Source organism: Haliotis rufescens, unplaced genomic scaffold (genome assembly GCF_023055435.1).
Source record: "Haliotis rufescens isolate VD_foot unplaced genomic scaffold, xgHalRufe1.0.p SCAF_5, whole genome shotgun sequence".
NCBI classification, from domain to species: Eukaryota; Metazoa; Mollusca; class Gastropoda; order Lepetellida; family Haliotidae; genus Haliotis; species Haliotis rufescens.
This window is the reverse complement of record NW_025964223.1, coordinates 4,608,479-4,626,676: the sequence shown is the minus strand read 5'-3', so window position 1 is coordinate 4,626,676 and position 18,198 is coordinate 4,608,479. Positions and strand designations below refer to the sequence as shown.

General features: G+C 39.2%; 1 protein-coding gene across 1 annotated transcript; it reads left to right on the top strand.

The window, feature by feature from the left end:
* The first annotated feature begins 6,165 nt into the window (after window positions 1-6,165).
* On the top strand, window positions 6,166-14,048 carry LOC124133567 (small VCP/p97-interacting protein-like). Its single transcript, XM_046498008.2, has 3 exons — window positions 6,166-6,305; window positions 9,876-10,034; window positions 13,132-14,048. The coding sequence occupies exons 1-3, from the start codon at window positions 6,246-6,248 to the stop codon at window positions 13,144-13,146; spliced, it is 234 nt and encodes a 77-aa protein (XP_046353964.2). The 5' UTR covers window positions 6,166-6,245; the 3' UTR covers window positions 13,147-14,048.
* The last annotated feature ends 4,150 nt before the right edge of the window (window positions 14,049-18,198 follow it).

The window sequence follows — 18,198 nt, the reverse complement described above, 5'->3', positions numbered from 1 at the left end:
TGAAAAAGCTCACAGACAAGGTTGACGATGTCATGAAATCGAATATTGAATTCGGATGTAAACTTGATAAGATTGACTCAACTCTTGTATCTGTTACTACTCATTTCCGAGGTGAAATTAAAATGTGAGAAGTTGGAATCGGAAAATGAGAAACTAAGAAAATATGTGTATAATCTTGAAGATAAGGTTGATTACCTCGAGAATCAGAGCAGCAATATAATCTTCCATGGTGTAGCCAGGGCGGCGGATCCCGAAACATGGGTGACTGTGAGAATGTAGTACGTGAGATCATTGAGGATAAAATGGAACTGGATGAACCGCATACTTTTATCCTCAGAGCCCACAGAATCATTAATGGAAAAGCGATCATAGCAAAGATACGGGACGACCATGATAGGAAACAGATATACGAAGCGGCAAAGAAACTTAAGAGTTTCAATATGTGGATTACGGATGATTTTTCAAGATTGGTCAGGGAAAAGCCGAAAAACCTTAAACCTATGATGACGTAAGCCAGGGAAGAAAATCGGTTCTGCGCGTTGATAAACTGATTATTGATGATCAGGTTTTTACGTATGATGTCGACAAGGAAAGTTTGACAGAATTGGACCAGCGTCGGGGTTCCCCGGCGACCGGGCCCACAATAGCGACATTGACAACGATGATTACACTGTGTCCGTGAGTGACTGTCAATTTGTTAAACTTTTTGAGTTTATGTCATGGAACATTAATGGTTTAAGGAGTAAGTTGGATAATGCTGAAATTGATTTTTGTTCACAGTTTGACATTGTGTTTATGTGAATTACAGAGACTACAATCCGCGAGGCGGTGTGGTTGTATGTGTTCGGTCTGAACTTGAGACCCGTGAAGATTTCGGGGTAGAATAGGTCTTCAGCAACCAATGCTTGCTGTAAAAGGTGACTACGCTTGTCGTAAAAGGCGACTAACGGGATCGGGTGGTCAGGCTCGCTGACTTGGTTGATGCATGTCATCGATCCAAGCTGCGTGGATCGATGCTCATGATATTAATCACTGGATTGTCTGGTCCAGACTCGATTATTTACAGAACGCCGTCATATAGCTTGAATATTGCTGAGTGCGGTGTTAAACAACAAACCAACCAAACTGAACTTGAGCGCTATATTAAGTATGTTTGTCTAGATTTCATCGATATTATATTGGTAGTTTTTTAGAAAGGTTTGTTTAGTCCATTGTATGATTACATCTTTGTATTTACATATATACATCCTACTGGCTCCTCCGTGGTAACAGATGTTAGAACACTGTAAGGCATAGAGTATCTGTAGCAAAGCTTTTTTTATATATTACTAATCGTTTTACAAATTGGAAGTTTATAGTATTTGGGGATTCAAACGCAAGGTGTGGAAATCAGTCCGATTTCGTTGTACATGATGGGAATCGGTACATATACTACTCAAAAGAAGTTAAAGAACACCAGATATATAATACACGATTTAGCAAATTGGTCATGGCATTATGGATTATACCATTACTATCATCTAACATTTGGCAACATGTTGTACCACGTCTGGGGTATTGCTGGTTCTCCTGACACTTTCTGGAAACACTTCTGCTAGTCATGCAAATGAATTGAAAACATGAGCAAAACACAGGAATATTGTCGCCAAAACACAACGCTGCACCAACACAATTTTCATGCTCAGCATATGAAAGTGGTGATGTTCATGGTGCACGTGCATGCTTTCCCTTTAAGAAGGCGATGACGATGATCGTGTAATCACACTTTCCAAAACCATGCCACAGAGACGACATCTGACTGATGTTGATTGAGGACGAGCTATTGGTTGGCTCCAGGATGTCCTTTCTTTACGTGAGGTGGGCAGAAGATTGCAGGTGTCCCCCTCTGTCATTCACACCCTTTGGCATCGTTTTGCTGCCACTGGCAGAGTGCAAGAGCGACACCGTTTTGGACGGCCAAGGTGTACCTCACAACGTGATGACTGATACCTGGTTCTCCAAGCACTCAGGCAGCGTACATCAACAGCAAACAACCTCAGGTTACAGTTAAGGGCTGTCAATAACACTGTCGTTAGTGATCAGACGGTGCGAAACCGTTTACGAGCTGCGAACTTGAGAAGTCGACGACAAGCAGTGAGACCACCTTTACGTCCAGTTCACAGAACAGCACGTCTGGCTTGGTTTCGACAACATGTGCGTTTGAACAGACAGCAATGGTCTCTTGTACTGTTTACAGACAAGTCGCGATTCTGTTTGCAGCTCAATGATGGAAGAATACGGGTGTGGCGTCGTACTGGAGAGAGATTCACTGATGCCACAGTACGTGAACGTGTCGCTTTTGGTGGGGGATCAGTGATGGTATGGGGAGGATTCAGTTGGAATCACAGGACTCCTCTGTACCATATTGTCGGGAATCTGAATGGTGCCAGGTACTGTGATGAGATTCTTGAACCCCTGGTATTGCCCACACTTAGTCAGATTGGTCAAGGTGCTATCCTTCAGGACGACAATGCAAGACCCCATCGCGCTCGGATTATCATTGACTATCACACACAAAGGCAGATTACCGTTATGCAATGGCCTGTTTATTCGCCAGATCTGGCGCCCATTGAACATCTTTGGGTTGCCTTGGGAAGAGCTGTTCAAGCTAACCATCCACCTCCTGTTAATCTCCAGCAACTGTTAGGATTTCTTCATCAGGAATGGCGAGCAATTCCACAGGCAACACTGCAGCAGCTTGTCCGATCTATGCGCAGAAGATGTCAGGACTATTGCTTCCAGGGGTGGGCATACCCGATAGTGAAGGAACAGGATTATCCTGAACTGTAGTGTGTGACTTTTGATTTATAGGGTACATGCAGTTCATATTGTTTTGCTCTGGTCAGCTGTATGCCAGCGTTTCTTTCGTCAATGAAATGTCATGATTAAATACTTATCTTTCCCAATCAGTGTTTTTCCCGTGTCCACGATTTATTTTTTTGAGTGATTTTGATAACTTATTTGGGTGTTCTTTAACTTCTTTTGAGTAGTATTACATTTGAGGATATGGACTATGTGTCTGATTCCTTTGACACTCCCAGACGAAACCGTGATAATATATGCAATGAATATGGAAAGGAACTCCCAGATTTGTGTTCAACTCAAAACATTCATATGTTGAATGGGAGATGTTCGGGTGATACAGAGGGTAGCTTTAAATGTTTTAAAGGAGACGAGCAAGTTTGGTTGATTACTGTTTATGTTCAAGTAACTTATTTACAAGACGGTGTGAGTCTGATCATTTTCCAATTGTTGTGTCATTTCAAGTACATACTGACCATAGTACAACGGAGAACGAGGCAGAAAACGAGGAAAATAATACATCGTCAGATATACTAAGATATGTTTGGAAGGACGCTGTTATTGAAACTTTTCGTCAGTTTGTAGCTGATATGTTATCACCTTATGTATCAGACAGTGACAGAGACCAGGTTCTACTTAATATCGAGTCTGCGGTAGACAAATTAGTTGATGTATTTCATATGAGTCCTGTTGTCTTTTAAAAAAGAAGTATAGTACTGTTTGCCGGACTAAGTATAGTAAGAAGTGGTACGATGATGAGTGTATGAAATTAAAAAGACAAAAGTTTAATAAACTTGATTTATTCAGAATCTCAGGAAGTAAGGAACTTTGGAAGGAATATTTTGTAATTAAGAATAAATATAGAGAACTGTGTAGACATAAGAGATTGGAGCATGATGAATATTGTATAAGTGATTCGGTCAGTAATAGCAAAAATGGTAAGTCCTTTTGGAGACGCGTCAACAATATTATTTCTTCACCTTCTGTGACAGGTGGCCCTGGTATTAGCAATGGACCGAATATTTCCAGCATGTTTTTAATTTAACTGATATACCTGTGGATGGGGACAATCTGGATGAGGCAGAAACTTTTATGAACAGCCATGATATTAATGAGTGCAATTACTGAAACGATAATGGTATGAATAATCTCCTTGATGCTGATATAACTGAAGAAGAAGTATCATCAGCTATACATAACTTGAAACTGGGTAAATCGGCTGGACCGGATGGAATCCTTCCTGAAATGGTGAAATGTTGAAGCACTTCAATCATACCATACTTAACTGTAGTTTTTAATAGGATTATGCATAGTGGGGTATTCCCTTACGAGTGGGCAAAGGGTATAGTAGTTAAGAAAGATACTATAAATGATGTCAATAATTATAGAGGAATAACGCTGATGGATGTATTTGGAAAGTTGATGACAACAGTATTAAATGATAGCTTCAAGACTTTTGCGGACGCTTATGATACAATTCCTGAAACAAAGGCAGGATTTCGAAGCGGATACAGTACAATTGATAATATATTTACATTACAGTGTTTAGCTCCAAAATATCTCTCTTAACGTCGGGGAAGATTTTATTGTTTGTTTGTTGATTTCAGTAAAGCGTTCGATTCGATTAACCGAAAGCTCTTGTGGTATTCATTAATGAAAAATGGAATACACGGTCGTTTATTGGTGGTTTTGAAGGATCTATACTCTAAGATTCAGTGTGCTGTCAGACATCAAATAACTCTCTTTAAGGTTATTTCGAATCACTGAGTGGTGTTCGACATGGCTGTGTGTTGAGTCCGTTTCTGTTCACGATGTTTATCCTTGAATTACAGTCTATGATAGAAAGTAGTGATTTGCGAGGGATTCTTTTGGAGAGGAGTTTATAGACATATTACTTTTACTATATGCAGATGATTTGTGTATTTTCGATGACACAGTAATAGGTCTGCAAAGAAAAATGGATATTTCATCCAAATTTTGTAAAATGTGGGGACTTGAAATTAACATGTCTCAAACCGAAATTTTGGTTTTGAGAAGAGGTGGTACTTTAAGGTATGATGAACGATGGTTTTTGTATGATAAACGTATCAATGTTAGTACTTACTATAGTAATCTGTGTGTTCTGTTTTCAAATAGATTGTCTTGGACAAAATGCATTGATACCCTCAAGATAAAAGTCAATAAGGTTTTGTTTGCCATTAAACAATTGCAGTTTCACTTTGTAAATATACCAGTTAACATTTTATTTAAATTGTTTGATATTAAGATAAAGCCCATTCTTCTTTATGGTGCGGAGATCTGGGGTTGCAAAGATAGTCAAATTGTCGAAACTTTTCATACTACATGTACTAAGTTTTGTAAATTTGTTTTAAGAGTTGGTAAATATGCATCAAGTACAGCAATATTAGCTGAATGTGGAAGATATGGTTTGCACGTGGATTATCATATGAAGTGTGTTAAATATTGGTGTAAACTGATTAGAATGAACAGAGACCATATAATTATATGGTCTCTGGAATGAATGATGAAAGATGTCCCCGACAGTGTTATTTGTTAATGAAGAAGCTCGATGAATGTGGTAGAATTACTTGGGCAACTCATGTTAACTATTTACTCGACATTTATGGATTTGGTTATGTGTGGCACGAACAGAATATTGGTGATGTTAATTGTTTCTTGCAGCTGTTTAGACAGCGTTTGTTGGATTGTAACAAACAAAGTGTACAGATGAAAATTTATGAGTCTTGTAAATTAAGGTATTATTCACACGTCAAAATATTGGATATGGAATATTATGTCACAGCTTTCAGAAATAGAGACCATAGACGTGTGATGTGCCTGTTGAGATTAAGTGAATTGCCTACGCGGAGTAATCTGGGCAGAAGAGAGGATATTGTTTATTCACAACGCTTTTGTCGGCTATGTAACAATGGTTGTATTGAGGACGAAGTCCATTATGTGTTTGTCTGCCCGTTTTACGCATCATTATACAAAAGTATATTCCTGTAAGATTCTATAACAATCCATGTATTAAAGAATACTTTTAGCAATCTCTTAAATAGCCAAAATGACTATACTCAGAAATGTAGCTAAGTATTTTAAGGAAGTTCTATTACTACGTACAAAGACCTAATATTATACCCTTAGTATTGTTTTCAATGTAACCTGTCTCAATTGTGTGTTACTATATAACTGAAATGTACATGGGCCAATGGTCTCCCATACATGAATAAACATATGCTTTTGTCAACTGGGGTGTGCGTGCAGCTACGCCTGTGAGTTACCTCCCCTTTAAAAACCGGATGTTTACAACTTTTACCGGAAGTAGATTCCTGCTGAAAAATTACATTGCTTCAGAAAGGAAAGTTACAAGTGTGAACCGCGTTTGGCGGACAGGAGAGACAATGGGGATGTGTCTGCCATGTTTGGGTGGCTCCGTTGAGGATTACGATCAGCCGGATCCAGTGAGTACATTGTCAGGTTATCATAGTTGCCTGTTTTATTAATAGTAATAATACAAGTGACGGCAATGGTCGATTGTCCGGATTTCGATCAGCGTACCTTTCCAGACCCGGAGTGGTGCCCCGAGAGAGGGCAGGGTCTATGTCTGATGTAGATCAGTGCTCAGTGAACCATCTACAAGGCAGGTCGGGAATACCCTCATATTGGCATTTACTACGTCAATCTAGGGTTAATACTCGAAACGACATAATGTCTGAGTCTCTTTACCGCAGTCGGCGTATATGATGAACACGGTGCCATGGTCAATTAGGTGCCCTGTTTTCGAACATTCTGTTGTTCATGTTCAGTCGCGTGCACAGACGATCAGTCAACACTGGGTTCATGTGAAGCATCCGTAAACTTTCATAACAATAGGTCGTCATTAATAATTTGGTGCCCATGTTATGATGAAAAGGAAGACGCAACTAGTATGAACGTTTCTGTAAAACAATCTAAAATATATTACATGATATTATGATTTGACAAACATTCATATTTTGTGAATAGGTTTTAAACTTTTAATTACTTTTGGAGTTTTAATGATGAGCTGCATGAATATTATCTGACATGGAAACCCCGCTTAAGGATCAACCATTCAGGTGTTAGAAACCAGGTGATGTCACTCGAGTGCAGTGTAAATTCACACACAAGGCAATGGAGGTCAGGCCTTTAATCGAAGACTCTTTTCTATCGATATATTAACTGAATTCTATTGTTAGAAGACATCGCCTGTCGATATGAACACAAATTTAAGTTTAACTGATCCCTCGGTATAGGAGCCCTGTCATCTTAACGGTTCGAAAATATGGTACATCTTTGAGAGGATATTTATAATAACACTCATTTCTGAAATCCAGAAACTCTCACTTTAGATCTAATAATTGGTTATGTTGCACATGCGTTCTTGTTTTAAGGTATTTTAAGGTTTTCTAGACAAAATGTTGGTTAAAGGTGAGGATTGTATCTATCATTTGTCCATGAATGAGAAGAGAAAAGGATCATAACACAACCACACTAACTGACAAAACTTTGACAGGTTTCCCAAGTGAAATATCTCCAATTAGCTGGGGTTACACACTGACTGGGGGGTGGGATACACAGACACTGAGGTACAGTACAGTGATGTATTATACCTAAGGGTGAAACAATGCAGCAAGGTCACGATATGATACATATCGCCAAATCGCATGGAAACTTTTTGACAATAAATATTTCAAAGCAAGTTTTAAAGATAAGCTAGCTGTAGACACATGTTCGTTGTGACAACTTGAAACACTGATTAGAACACATTTGGCTATGTCTGACTGACAAAAATGCCAGGGATCATTAAACGAGTAGTTAGTAATCTATTTCAGCAAGTGTATCGTCTTGTATCAATACAGAAAAAATGTACTGTGTGTCGTATTGTCACATGAAAACTCATGGTCCCCTTTCAGCCCTATTTGTACCCCGATCTGTAGTGATCCCAACCTGCTAGGATGAGTGTGGCGTTCATGGAACGCTGTTACAGTCTGGTCTCCAGCATGAACGCCTGCTTAGTTATTGATAGGCTGTATTACAGTTAGAGATGTTGTAGTATAATATGTAATCATATCATTGCCATGTCCTACTTGTAGTAATGTAAACTATCTTCTGTGTCTGTGTTTCTGATATACATGACATATCTATGGAAAAAAAACATATCATGTATGTGTAAATTAATGGAAAGGTAATATACAAAACACAAATTGGAAAATAGGCTTACCATATTCGACGTAATAAGCGCCCACGGCGATATTTGCTAATATATTGGCTAGTGAACAATCCCAATTAGCACCCCTTCCAATTGATCAATGTACACAAGACTTATTTATTCGCGTATAATATGCACTCATGTGTTATATGCACCGTTAAATAGGGGGAATTAAATTCTGGAAAAATATATCTGTCGTACATAAACATTTCAGGCTGTCAGCAAAAACCATGAAATTTGTCTTTCAACTCTGTTTTTACACCAAAATAATATTCTAATAAGAGACTCCTATTTCTAATTTTGAGAGCACCCAGGGCGCTTATTACGTCAAATATGGTATACTTCATATTGATGACATTATGCATTATTCCATGCCAACTCCAATGTTGCCACCTGTGCTGTGGTGGTTGTCATTTTCAGAACTGCAGATATTGTTTATTACACTCGCCCAGTTGTGTTAGTCCCATGCAATGGTCAACAAGAGCATATTTTATTATTTTATGTCCGATTCTAAGTCCATGTAAAGACCCATTTAGACAATCAATCAATCTTCATGGTACTGATGAGTTCAAAGGCCAATAGTACATCGTCTGGGGCGTGTTACAAATTCATACATTTTCTTAGTTTCATAGCATGATAAATGAACATTGATAAATTTCTCTATTTAGACTATCCTGTGTATAACGTTCCATGACTTTAATCACTTATTATGGGATGAAAAGGGGGGAGTGGTCTCATTAATAGGACTGTATCATATTTTGCCGCCACACCCTAGCCACTGTGACACTCCCCCCCCCCCCCCCCCAATTATAATTGACCAGTTCCTTAGATAATGTCCAGATTTAGCCTTTTTTGTTTTAAAAATAAGAGTGAGAGAGCTGGGTTTAACACCTCTTTGAACAATATTGTAGTTATATCATGGCATGTTGGCTTGATGTTGGAGGGAACCTGAAGTGACGCAGGTCTTAGACTTTTTCATGTTTTTTTAAAACCCAAGAGCATGCGTATGGTGCTAACAAACCCAGAAACATACTGCACACTTTTTTAAAAGAAAATACAGCTGTTTGTTTACCGGAAATCGCTGAAGGGGTACAGTGTAAATTTTTTCTGCGGATAACATTCGGAAAAGAAATTTCAAATATACTGAATCTGCTAGAGGGGGTACGCATTATACTTCGGTGCGCACTATACTCAAGAAAATACTGTAATTGGTGCGAACCGGGATTCATACCCACAATGATGGATTTCTGGCATGTCCAAGGGATGCGTGCTACTCTGTACATGACTTGGGGCACGGGTGGCCCAGTCGTCCAAGGTGTCGCAATTCTTTGTGCAGAGTTGCGTCCCCTGGGCATGCCAGAAACCTACGATTGTGGGTTCGAATCCCAGTTCGCCTATATTTTGTTTCTAGGTCTGTCAGGTCCGTGCTTACCGAAGTGGTAAACGTCTGAGACCTGTACATAACTGGGCCACCTGTGCCCCCTTTTAAAAATAACTGTGTCATATTTTCTTGTCTCCCCCACACAGTTGTTATACGTTTTGGCATCCCCTTTCATGACCCCTCCTCAATCGCACTGGATCCCCTCCAGAATAAATGAGGGGCAGTCGGGTAGCCTCCTAGTTAAAGCGTTCACTCGTCACGCTGAAGACCCGGGTTTGATTCCCGACATGGGTACAATGTGTGAAACCCATTTCTGGTGTCCCCTGCCGTGATATTGCTGAAATATTGCTAAATGCGGCATAAAACAATACTCTCTCCCTCCAGAATAAATGGTCAGTCTAATAATATTCAATTATTCAGGAAACAAGAAGACAACAGCAGGCTGAGGCAGCAATCAAACGTCAGCGGGACAACGAGTCGAGAGGGGTGAAGGATGCTGAGGGGCTGAAGAGGAAGCAGCAGAGAAAGGAGGAGATCGAGAAGAAGGCGGAGATGCAGGGAGGAGATAATGCCATGAAGGTAGCTAAAGTTGCTCATACATTCCACAGTCTAGGAGTCGAGAAATTTTGGGGCACTTTTTTGTTTTTTGTGTTTTAAGTTCGACTGACTGGAGACAAATGCCACAATGAGAAAAGCCTGACAACAATAGAATATTATAGAAACTATGAACTGTATTAAGGTTTTTGGTTTGGTTTGTTGTTTTATGCCGCACTCAGCAATATTCCAGCTATATGATGGCGGTCTGTAAAATAATTGAGTCTGGACCAGACAATCCAGTGATTGATATCAAGAGCATCGATCCACGCAATTGGGATCGATGACATGCATCAACCAAGTCAGCGAGCCTGACCACCCGATCCCGTTAGCCGCCTTTTACGACAAGCATAGTGGCCTTTTATGGCAAGCATTGGTTGCTGAAGACCTATTCTACCCCGGATCTTCACGGGCACTTTATTAAGGAGTATAGATGAAATACATACTAGTTGTGTCACATTGTGGCCACATGTATTAACATGATAAAAGGGAATGAAGTAAGCTGTTTATTTGAAGGAAAAGTTCGCAGTGAAACAAAATGGGATATTGAAATTTTGAAACAACTGTGATTTACAGAAAACAGATATTGTGTTGCTTTTCCGGCAACCAACAGCATCAAACAAAAATGGTTTCAATAATGTGTGCTCCATAGAATTTTTACAACTAATAAATTAGCACTTTTGAAGATAAATCTGTTATAAATCTGTTATTTGAACATACGTATGTGAAACCGCTGATAGCACAGCTTAATGAAATGGATAGAAAATAAATACTGACACAAAATTGAAACTATATAAACACAATGTCATACTCAGTTTTAAGGAAAAAGGAAATGACGTCATCAACTTAATTTGTATTTTAACTCAAATATACATCGACAAAAACATATGTATCACTTTCCAAATTGTAATGGTCTTAAAATTATGTTCAGTTCAACAAGTTCATTGTTTATTCAGAATGCAAATATGGAAAGTTTGCGACCTTCTGGTCCTCCTCATGTGACAACCTATTGCCATTCCTGTTGGATTTCCAGGGCTATCTTATAGGTCACACCCTATTTGTCAGATACCTTAAAATCACAAATGCCACGGTTGAGTTGTCCCACTATCCAATGCTTGTTACCAAAGTCGTAAAATAGATAAGTCCAGACCATACTCAATTTACCAGACACCTTGTGTATGTAAGACTTTTAATATACAGTCAAGTCTCGTTAATCCGACACTTTTTAATCCGACAATCGGCTTTATCCGACACTTATGATGAGAACCCGATTAAATCAGTGCTATTTAGACCCGTTAATCCAACAGTCTCACACTCCGACTCTGACAGACCTCATTTGCAACAAATTACTGAAATCCCTCATTAATCAGTCTTGTTAATCCGACCCAGTGATCAGCGTACTCCGTGGTCATCTGCCAGTGTTTTGATGCAAGACGAGTTGGCTGGTGGCCAGATTTTCACTTGTATGTTTCAACACTGTGAATAGAGGTTATCCCGCAAGTGTGTTTGGGGATGGTAAATATCCTGCATGAACATTGTATTTAGCGAGCCTTGGCAAGCTAAATACATCATGACATGGTGTTTATTCCTAATACAGGATATTTACCATCCCCAAACACACAAGCGTGATCATGGTGATAGCCTCTTTATCATATAATGCCGTTCTTTAATTCCGAAAATCGCTTTCCCCCTCTCACAAACATTACCGAAACATTGCGAGTTTTCCTGGAATGCGTGCATTAATATTTATTACATCTCAGGGTAAGTCAGTCGGACAGTGACAGTCGCCAATATAGTTCCAACTGAAATCTGTTTCTTATGCAGTGGCTAAGCAACATATACGCAAAACAACAATTGCTTTTACTTGCCTTTCGCGGCAATCCATCGGTCTGTCCGCTAGAGTAACTGTCCTTTGTCAAGGGGAAGCTACTCTAGTCATGAGAAGTGACGGCCACGTTGTTGACAGTCGGCCTGTCCTGTCATAACATTAAGACGTGCAGTCAGATGTACACACAGCGTCAGAACGAAACAAAAACAAGGTAACAATTCAAACATATTTCATCCAAATCCAACTATTTTAATTTATGGAAAAGGTGCAGAAGTCTACAAGCACAGATATGGCTACTGATCCCACTTGGCTAGGCCTCGTGCCCTCGCAAAATGGTTTCGAAATTTATATCTCCAAAGTTGCCAAAACTTATAAAAATGCCTTAGCTATGTCACAGTTAGACACTGATTTTCAGTATATTAGACTGTTCTTTTGATAATGATAGCAGTTATCCCTGTAGTTTATCCAGATTCCCAATGGTTAATGCTGACTCGATCGCCTTATTACAAGGGCGACGCCATGTTTGTTTATAAACACTGAAAGTAATCCCTACTTGACCTTTGATATTTGCATCTCTATCCGCATATGACCCCAACGGTTATCGTTTTTTTCCGTTGGCTTTATCCTGCCGAGAAACCTAACCATTATATGATAAATAGGATATATCAACTCATAAAACCACAACTGGGGTATCAGACAACTGGGGTATCAGACAACTGGGGTATCAGACAACTGGGGTATCTGACAACTGGGGAATCTGATAACTAAGGTATATGACAACTGGGTTATCTGACATTTGGGGTATCTGACAACTGGGGTATATGACATTTGGGGTATCTGACATTTGGGGTATCTTGACAACTGGGGTATCTGACAACTGGGGTATATGACATTTGGGGCATCTGAGAACTGGGGTATATGACATTTGGGGTATCTGATAACTAGGGTATCTGACAACTGAGGTATATGACATTTGGCATATCTGACAACTGGGGTATATGACATTTGGGGCATCTGAGAACTGGGGTATACGACATTTGGGGTATCTGATAACTAGGGTATCTGACAACTGGGGTATCTGACAACTTGGTTATAACCTCTTGCAAGATGTTGTCAGATCTTCACTGAGAGGTTTAAATGGCACAGGAGTAGCCGACCTGATTCTAATGAGATTGTGTTTGCAAACTTGTGTTAACAGGTGAAAAGCTGGCTTAAACTGATTAAATAATGTGTTTACTTTTTCTATTTTTACAGTGGCAAGTCGGATGATCACACCAGTTGCCTTGACAACAGATATGTTCCATCAGCAACACTTCCAGTGTAGACTTTGAGATGTCTACACATTTGTCGTACAATATTTCTATGTTTTCATAGCCCTATTGGCCTTTCTTCTGTGATTGTTCTTAGTGAAATGTTGAAATTATTTTCAACCCATGTTCATATGTTCTTGATCATGTTGACGACAGTGTTTCCTTGTATTTTCATAACTTTTCTATCATATTTTGATAATATCTTATCTCATATCTGAAAGGTGATGTGGTAACATATTTTCTTATTATGCAGTCATAGAATTTTAATTTGTTTCTGTAGTCAGAAGATACAATTAATCTTCTACAAAGTCTACCCCAATGTTAAATGTATACCATTGAGCAGAATTATTTTGTTATGCTTATTTCAATGATGCTAGATTGCCACAATGTTATTTGTATTGAGAGGACTAGTTCCAAGTTTTGGTTATTTACGCCAGAAATGAAGGGTTCGGCAGAACTCTGTGACTATTTCAATGTTCCTCAACCCATCAATGATACACACACACCAAATAAATCAGTTTGGTTTTTGTTATCCTAATTAATATATCATACTCCTATCTAGTTTGGCAAGGGTGGAAACTGGACTTTTATGGTCAGTTAACTCCCTTGCCTTGGGAAGATGCATACTCCAAACATACTCAGTTTCAAAGTTGTCGAATCATTGGAGCTAGTGTCACACAATAAACCACCAAGGTGTTTCTGTCCATCATACATCTATTTATGATCTAAATAGTAATGGGGGGCACGGGTGGCCCAGTCGTCTAAGGCGCCGCGATTAGCTGTGCAGAGTTGCGTCCCTTGGGCACGCCAGAAACCTATGATTGTGGGTTCGAATCCCGGTTCGCCCCGATTATGTTTCTAGGTTTGTCAGTACCATACCCGTGCTCGTGGGTTTCAACCAAGTGGTAAACGTCTGAGACCTGCATCACTTCGGGCTTTCCTCCCACATTAAGCTGACACGCCATGATATAACTGGAATACTGTTAAAAGCGGCGTTAAAACCCAACTCACTCACTCAAGATTTATTATTCATTTTGATCAAACAGGTAATGACTACTCCATAAAATACAGAAACAATGTGGAAGTTTCACATATATCTTCAATTATATTTAGAAATTTGTAAGTAGTTCGACAGTGTACATGACATTTTAGAAGACACTGTGTGTATACTGAAACAGTATGAGGTATGAGGTTCATATCCTTGAACATCAGTTTCGCGTTAATGTGATCTCGATTCACTTAATCTCCACTGTCATTTCAAGGTATCCCTATTGGTACTAGTTTCACTATTTCACGTGACTATAACATTAAGCTGACACACCGTGATATAACTGGAATACTGTTAAAAGCGGCGTTAAAAACCCAACTCACTCACTCTAAATAGTAATAGGGGAGAAACTCAATTATCCATATCCTTTTTCTCCTTAAGAGCCCCATATTTTACGAATATCTTTGTTGTGATATTTTTGGAAACAAAGCATAAAAGCTGGAAGAAAACATTCAAACTCAAGTTATACACAAGGAAGATAACTCTGTGTGAAATTATCTTTAGCTCTTCACCAAATGACCACCATCATGGATATTTAAGGATGGTGATGGGTATAAAACTGCTATGGGTTTTCCCCCTAAATTAACAGTTGGTGTTAAAACGTTCTGAGTCATATTTTGACCTTTATTAGCTGAGGTAACTGGACCCAACACAATTTTACAAGACTTGGGCTTCGGACAAGGAGCTGAAGTTGCAAACAGATAGGGTAGGAATTTAGGATATATATCGTAGTAAAGAGAACAGGAAGTTTGATAAACATGTAGTCACCATTCGATGAAAATTACTTCTTCCCCTCAAGCAGCTTGACTTGGTAATTTGGATCCCAATAAAGGATCACTGTCTTCAAACTATGTTCTGGTTTCAAGATCTGATGTAAACCTTATGGTCATGCATTTTGTATTAAGGAAGAGAATATGTGGATGTCAACTTCTTTATTATGAGAAACACAACGTTTCGGAGTATATGCTTACTCCTTCCTCAGGTGAATGAATGCCATGAGGCAGAGAGCATATATATGTACATAAAAGGACAACAAAATTAACAAGATAACAAAAGATGGAAAATAACAAAGGGTAGAAACTAACAAGGGAAGCCAACAGATGATTGGCGCTGATGGCTGATTAACAACAGACAACGGAAGCCAACACTTTACATCTTTACTTTGACATCCATATATTCTCTTCCTTATGTGTATCACTTCTAAATGCCTTTCAAAGACCTCATTTGGTATTGTTTATCTTTTTTGTTATTTGTTAAATCTTTGCATTGCCTGTGCCTTTTGTAAAGTTTTTTATCTATGCCATTGCTTACCATAGTAACATGACAACAATCAGTCACATGGAGTTTTGACGCGAACAGTTTCAGCCTCGATTATCCAGTGAATTATCCGTATTATCTTCAATACCCTGGATGCTTTCGAAATCATGGATTCGTTTTGAGTCAAGTTCAAATGTTGCTAAGAGTATCAACCCCCCAGATTTCACTGTCAGTACGTAATTAATACATGCAGTAATATCAGTAGTACACAGCTCACCTTATTGCCTGCAAGGTGAGGCAGCATTGGGGTAGCCTTGTGGTTAAAGCATTTACTTGTTTTACTTGTCATGCCTGAAGACCTGGGTGTGATTCCCCACATGGGTCTAATGTGTGGGGGCGGTCGGGTAGCCTAGTGGTTAAAGCGTTCGCTCGTCACGCCGAAGATCCGGGTTCGATTCCCGACATGGGTACATTGTGTGAAGCCCGTTTCTGGTGTCCCCCGCCGTGATATTGCTGGAATATTGCTAAAAGCGGCGTAAAACCATACTCACTCACTCACTCACTCTAATGTGTGAAGCTCAGCAATATTTCAGAAATATTGGTGGCGGTCAGTAGATAGTATATAATCGAGTCTGGACCAGACAATCCAGTGATTGACATCATGAGTATTGAGCATACAATGACATGCATCCTCCAAGTCACATAGCCTGAGCACCGATCCATTTGGTCACCTCTCACCTAAAGCATAGGTTGGATCGGGTGATCAGGCTAACTCACTTGGTTGCTGCATGTCATGGTATCCCAATTGCATAGATTGATGCATATGATGTCAATCACTTTATTTACAGGGGTTATTTTGTATTGTGCAGCATCAAACAACACACACCAGTACCTCGTACTTGTACAGTGGACAGATAAGGTTGTGATGCTTGTTTATTTACTGTTTGATAATGGCATTTAGATAATTTATAAAAAAGAGGTACAGTGTATAGAAAAGAAAAATTTGTCCATCTTTACATTTGTATATGTGTTTTGTCACTGCAGGAAAACAGAAGTATCCTATGTTAATCTTCACTTAACTGATTTGACATAAATGGCATATGTGTGTACGTCCCCAATCTCATTAAAATCAGATCTTAGTTCTCGCTACCGCTACCCATTACAAGTCACGTCAGAACGACCCTCATCCAACCAGAGTGTCGCTTACCAGATCATGAAAGTGACAGTCGGAATGTGTTTTCTAATCATGCAACCTCAAAATATTTAACAGGGGGTATTCCGAACGACAGTTACGGGTTTTATGATCTATACAATTTAGGCCATCTATAAGCCATTCCAGAATGTTCTTTTGATCAGTTTTAAAAGATTTAATCGAGACTACGTCAATATATATTTCGAAGCGTAGTTGCCAATTTGAAACTAGTATCGTAAAGCTCGAGAAAGCTGCCTTCTGATTGGCGAATGTCGATCTCTTGTCTGTCATTTCATTGGTCGGTCAAAGTTCGCGAAAGGTCGTTCTGACGTGACCCGTAATGGGATGTCTTCAGATCTTTGTTTTGCAGTAGCGAAAACTAAGTTCTGATTTTAATGAGATTGGTACTTCCCAGGAACAAAATTCACCGTATCTGTGTTTTGGAATTCACTATTAATTACGGTATTGGGAATTCTGGTTTGAATCTTATTCACTAGATTAGATTCCTTGGATCTCAGTTGTTTATAATGATGTTCAGTTTGTCGCATATGCTTAACCAAATTTATTGGTCTAAAACAGTGTCGACATTTGTAAATTTATTTGTTGTTACAATAATACTGATATTATCTTTCTGATTTGAAGACCAACAGTAACATGTGCCCTATAACTCCCAATTCCTTTCTGCACACACAAGTTAAGGCTTCAAGTTAGGATTTATGGGTAGGAAAACCAGTGGTACCATAATGGTTTGGGATTAAGACGCACTGTAAATGAGATGCTCAATGGCCATCTTTAAAATAGGTGTTGGATCCTAACTGAAACAAGAGAAATTCAATATTGATTCAGTGAAGCCCTATTCCTCCAGACAGTCGTCCACCTGTTGTTAGTGTTGTGTCGAGACTTTCGGGTCGACTAACAAGGTATTGCAGACACTTATTTCTTGCTTTGGCATACCATTGAGGGTGTGCTCTCATCGACTTGATGTTCTAATAAAGACACACGTTGCTGCCTTATGTTGAAGCAGACTTGGCTGAGTGTAGAAATTACGATTTCGCCAAAATGGTTTTAGACAAATTTGAATGAATCTTTGTAAAGGATATTAATGAAATGGATTAAAATCATAAAGCCAGAAAACTGTTTCCAAAACGAACGCGTGGTGGCGGGACTAGGTCGCATACTTCACTGCAGGCTTGTTGACATTTCAGGGATTGAAGCTGCCAGCAGTAATATTTCCGATTTGGGGGAAAATCTTAACTCGTGAACACCTGGTGTCGTCACTATTGGAGAGTGATTCATAAACATATGGTCATGATATTGTTGTAATCGTACAATCAAGATTTCTTATGAAATGGAAGGGGCCTTGTCGCTTTTTTTATTATCGTCTGCATGTATAATACTCACACCCCTCTCAGCTGTAAGTTTGGAAAGAATGTGTGCATTAAACACAAGAAAATACGTATTGAGAAAGGAAAACAATTTCGTATTTTATAGGGCTTGGAACTGGTGTAATACGC